The 5716-nt window shown below is 43.4% G+C and overlaps 1 protein-coding gene across 1 annotated transcript; it reads right to left on the reverse strand.

Annotated features, from left to right (window-relative positions):
* Positions 1–960: 960 nt before the first annotated feature.
* SLN (sarcolipin) lies at positions 961–2981 on the reverse strand. Its single transcript, XM_082757039.1, has 2 exons — positions 2867–2981; positions 961–1600 (listed from the first exon to the last, which is right to left on the reverse strand). Exon 2 carries the CDS (start codon positions 1492–1494, stop codon positions 1399–1401), a length of 96 nt encoding a protein of 31 aa, XP_082613165.1. The 5' UTR covers positions 1495–1600; positions 2867–2981; the 3' UTR covers positions 961–1398.
* Positions 2982–5716: the final 2735 nt, after the last annotated feature.

Raw genomic sequence — 5716 nt, forward strand, 5'->3', positions numbered from 1 at the left:
AGAATAGAGTAGGGTAGGGTAGGGTAGAGTAGAGTAGAGTAGAGTAGAGTAGAGTAGAAGAGTAGAATAGAATAGAATAGAATAGAATAGAATAGAATAGAATAGAATAGAATAGAATAGAATAGAATAGAATAGAATAACAGATTTTTTTTGTTGTTGTGGGGCCCAGAACTGCACACAGTGTTCAAGGTGAGGCCACACAAACACTAAATAAAGTGAAGAATCACCTCTTTTGACCAGCTGGTCAGAAGGTGAAGAAGCATCTGCTTGTAGAAGAAGCTCAGTCTCTGAAGCCATTAAAACAACAAGGGGGATTGCATAAGGGGAGCTTAACCACTGATTTCAGTCAATGACTTTAGCTGTTTACAACTGATTTTAGCCACCGATTTTAACCACTGATTTCGCAGGGACTGCAGGACATTGGGCTCTTCAAGCTGGCTGCAGATTTTTTAGCAGGCGACAACAGCTCGGCAGGCAGGCAGCAGGCAGGCTGTGCTCCCATGCCTGGCATGGCGCGGTGGCCCCCAGGGACCGCCACCCCCTTGCAGCAGCACCGCGGCATCAGCTCCTCTCCACAGGCACGGCTCCAAGCATAGCTTGGCCAAAAATAGGACCCTGGGAATCCCCATCCAAAACCCAGCTTCAGAAAATGCAATTATCTGAAAATGTCCCCATGAGACAGAGAGTCTCTTTGAAGTTGACATCCACAGCATAGGTTGTGTAAGTCACTCTGGACATAAAAGTTGCTGGAACAGCTGGAATCAGCTCATTCATGTGGCTAAACGTCAGTTAACCTGCAGCACTGGCACTGTTACTCTACAGACATTTTTGATAAAGTACAAATAAAAATCTGGGTGGGAGGAACAAGCGAACTGCCAGACCTCGTGATGTACCATGCTGCACCTATCAAGTTTTCCAGTGAACAGCTGTCAGACCAGGAAAGCTACAAAATAATGGGTTTACATGTTCTTTATTTAAGTGAAACAAGAGCAAGCGAAAACAGAAGTTTCACATTCCTGTCTGCTAAGCAAGCCTGTGCCTTTTATACCGGCTAACACAGACGGATCCATTGCATGCTGCAGGTTTATACCCTACCCTGACGCCAAAGAAGCCAGCACCGTGGGCAGAGGGGTACAGCATTCACATGGCCACTGGGGGAGAGCCACATAGGACATTTCCTAAGGATCGTGCATTTTACAGTTGGATCACTGCAGAATAAAATAATTACACCATCATAGACCCATTACAAACATTAGCACAGGCAACAGAGATGAGAGAGTAAAAAAATATTCACGGCATCCCAAACTGACCAAAAGCTGATCACAGAGGTGTGTGGTGGGTGTCACTGGTGTCTGCAGACACAGGCTTAGACCAGCCCTGAGAGTTTTTGATTGTCTTTTACTCCTGATAAGACTTCACCAGGAGCCACATGAGCAACACAGTAATGAGGACGATCATGAAGTTGAGGAAAAGTTCTTGTGTGGATCTCTCCATTTTCAGGGATGTTCAGGGGTGGGCAGAGGTCAGCAGGCAGAGCAAAGGGAAGCCTTCGGGGACTTATCTGGGAGTGTCCTTGAGCTCAGCCTTCAGGTCACAGGCTCTTTTAAGGAAAAAAACATGTATATATGTGAAGAACAGATGTATGAAGGCAGGAAGCTCAGCAGAGCTGTATATATTGGTATGAATAAATGTTCCTGCGCCTAGAAGTTAGTAAGCACTGTGAATGCTATGAAGTACAAGCTATCTCGAGAAGCTTATCACCTTCTTTGATTTCCAGCATTCGACAAGAAAGTCTCTCAGTGCTACCCCAAAACACATCTCACAGGGGTGAGCAGCCCCTGGAAAGTCACTCTGCTTTGTGCATTTTGTAATGAATAATGCCAAAACCCCATTTATTATTTGAACTGATATACACTATAAATATAGTACTGTTTAACATTCTCTAAATTCCTATATTTGTTTGCATATTTTATTTTTTTTAAGAAAATAATTGAAACTGTTCTCCTATAAAGAAAGGGTAATAAATCTCTAGGATTTTTACCCCAGTCACTTTTCCAACATTTCTCAAGTAATCTTTGCTGTAAATAAAATTTTGCACAGAAATACTACAGCTTGAGAAAAATGAATTTTAGCCTCTTCTGTAAAAGTTAGAAGAAAAAGCAATGAATTATTTACAGTATCACTAAAAGTACAAGGAGAACCTAAGGTTAAATGTTCTCATTTCTGAAGAACTTCTTAGATTTTATAAGTAAATCCTATGGATGAAATAGGATTTTTGCAAGCATCTTCTGAATTTCCTGCACTTTCAAGCTGTTATAGGTATTTTACTTCCAGAAATCCTGTCTCTTACTTCCAGAAATCCTACTTCCAAAAATCCCAGTCAAAGTCATATTCAAAAACTCTTTTGTTGGTTATTCTTTTCAATTACTTCATCACAGCAAGTTTTGATTTTTGTATGTTCTTGAAGTTCATGCAGAGAAATTAGAATACTTCATCAGGAATGACATACACTAATCCCATCGTTACGCCAGGTAAATAAAATAAAAACCTTTAAACAAATGAGACATAATCTCTAGACAAACCAAGAATTTCAGCCACACAACCAAAATCTTAGAAGAGAAGCTAGACTGGGCTGTAACATCTACAGAGCAAACAAGAGAAGCCTTGGGACCATACCAGAGTGAAGACAGAGGGTTTAAATAGAAACTGCTTTAGTTTGCAGATTAAATATTAAAAGCCTAGTGCATGCAGTTAACAAAATTCCTCCATTCCCAGGCTGTTTTGCCAGCCTCCCGTGTCCTTGGGAAAGAGAAAAATCTGACCTAATAAGTAAGCCAAGGTTGTTGTTGTTGTTGTTGTTTTTTACCTTAAGAAGGTAAATGGAGCCCAGCGGTTCTGCCTCTGGGGCTTTGGGTCACTGCAGATATAATTTTCCTCTCAGCTTCTGCCTATCTCCAACTCGGTCTGGATGCCCCGTCCCTCTGTGGGAACTAAAGTAGTCTGAGGGAGGAGAGCAACAAGTGCATTGGCAACCAAGGTGCTGACATCACCCCCAAAATATTTTAAAAGGGCTAAGCTGGGCTGCAGGACTTGGTTAAGGCTTTTTCTGCTCTGGGGTCCACGGGCTGATTTACTCGCATTAGTTCTCCTGGAGAGAGCAGGGCTATGGGCAACCCTTCGGAGGCAATGCGACTTTACAGGGTGATTCTTGGGGCCCGTTGGTGTCTTCACACCCAACGTGGGGAAAAGAGAAGGAAAGAAGGATCCACTTGCAGAAACCTGTGTGTTGATTTCAGCTTCTCTGAAGATCATTTCCAATTGCCCACACAGTTAACTTCTTACGTACTGTACGGCTGCTGCTCTCCTGCTTACAACTGCATACTATCCTTATCGTCCAACAGCTTCTCATATGCATACACTTTTAAAATAAGGTGAAGAAGAACAAAACATGCTTTGCATTTAAATGCAGTGTAAGGAAATCCATGAGCATTTGCTGAATAGAAAAGTTTGGTACAAGGAAGTTTGAATAACAATGTCCTTTGCTTTAGAATCCGCACTCACCTGCATGCTCCTCCCTCATCCATTTCCCATGCTGGTATTAATGCTCCAGATTCTGGAGCAGACAGAGAAGTATTTCTGCTGCCCTGTAGCATTTCTTCCCAGAAGGCACACCACTTTGCAGCCCAGATAGCTGGAATCCCCACATAACCTTATCTTTGCCCACGGCACCGCTAGAGCTTGTAGTAGATGCAAACAAAAGGAAATGGCAATTTGTTCCCTTTAAACCAATACAGATGACAGGGTATCTCACCAGGGTGGGCTAGACTGAGTCAGGAGCAGAGTGCAGCCTTGTGCTGCCACAGGTCTCCCTGGGCCGAGTGCTCGGAGCCTTTCTCTCAGATAAATAACACGAGTACCTCCAGAGAGGGGTCAGCTTCTGCTGCTGGCTGGGCAGGAGGATCCCGGTCAAGTCAAAGTGTGTAAAGCTAGCCTCAAAGTTGGCCCTCATCCTCATTGCCAAGCCCCCCCCTCCCCCCCCCCCCCCCCCGGTATACAGTATGGAGATTATCTCCTGATTCTGATGCCTTTTGTGTGTTTACGCATGGGAGTATCAAGGCTGGCTGGGAGGGTCCCATTGCCTGGGTTCACCCATCCCCTTGCACCTTGCACGTCACCGTGATGCCCCAGTGAGGGAGCCTGGCTGGCTGGAAACCAATCCCAAGAAAAATAAACCAAAACAAATAGTTGTGGGTGGCTGGGGGGAGTGGAGGGGAGGGTGGCTTGGTGTTTGCTGGGTGAGCTCCCTAAATAGCATCTCCACATGATCACTGGAGGCAGGAGGTGGACAAGTACCATGGAAACCTTCCCTCTTGTTGGCTTGGCTGCCTTTCTACTGCCCTCTTAGACATCCAAGCAGCAGGGCTGTAAAAGCCAACACGCTGAGTGGGAGTCCTATGCTAAAATATGCAGAGGAAGGAGCTTAACCCATTCTTTGTTCAGGTCTTAGATTTCTATGTAGGTTTGCAAGGCCCTATAGTGATATGTGCTGGGCTGGGCTGAGCCACCGCATCCTGATTTCTTAGGGAAGGCTTGAGCAAATTTGATTTCCTCATTTTGCTGGTGTCCTGTGGGATGGGATTTGGGAAATCCAGGTTCAAAATGCCCAAAGTAAGCAGGAACATCTGGTATCCGCATGTTCTCCCAGCACTCCCTTCATCTCAGACTTCATCCACAATAGCTAGATATGAAATGTAGCAAAGCAAATATAAAACGGTCTTTGCCTGAATATCTTCAGATAATGTCTTTGACTGAATATCTTCAAATGTTTAGGATTTGGCTTATTAGGACTTCCAGACTGGCTCTACAGACAGGGTTGGGTTTATAGCTCCCTCACTGCTCATACTGTGTGAAGGGTGTCCCTTCAATACAAGGGCCTGTCCCTGCTGCTGTGATAGTTCATTGGGTGAATAGTCCTAGACCAGAGAACTTGTTCATAGTCAAGTTTCTCTACACAACATCCTCAATATTTCTAACATTGCAAAAATGAAATGGCAAGCTCAAATATTCCATATAGCTGAGAAATTAACTTTCTTCAACCTATCAGCAACTTGGAGGCAGCTCATTTGCTAAAACTGAGACCCTACTAGCTAGGAAATACTTTCTGATGGACAAAGCTAGTCCCTAGCAGCTTTAGAAGAGCCAGACTAGTATGTTACACATACTTTTGAAGCCATCAGACAGAATGCTCCTATATACATACAGATATACACGCATACATATGTATTTCGCAAAGACTTGTGAGAAAAAAGCATGACACTGAATAAGGGTTACCAATAAACACACCTGAGCTGTGGGGCCTGCCTGGATGTTGTCTGTAAACCCAGCCAGTGCCTGGAACATCTGACTCCAATACGCTGTGGATTAGACTCTGTAGTTGCCAGAGGCTGACTCTTCTGAACCATCCCCAAATCCATAACCTTGCTATTTACAAACAAAGAGCCCAAAAGCTTTAATGGTCATATCTTTAAAAGGATGTTTTATTTAGTAAAGTTATGTAATACTGATAAGGAAAGCAGAAAGCAGGAAAAAAAAAAAAAAAAAAAAAAAAAAAAAAGAGAGAACGAATTAAATGGCTTTACTTTAAATGCTACCCTAGAGGTTTAGATACCGTGCTAAATATTTTTCTTGTCACTTTTATTTTCCTTCTTTTTCTGAC

This window comes from Aythya marila, assembly GCF_965140915.1.
Source record: "Aythya marila genome assembly, chromosome: 1".
NCBI lineage: Eukaryota > Metazoa > Chordata > Aves > Anseriformes > Anatidae > Aythya > Aythya marila.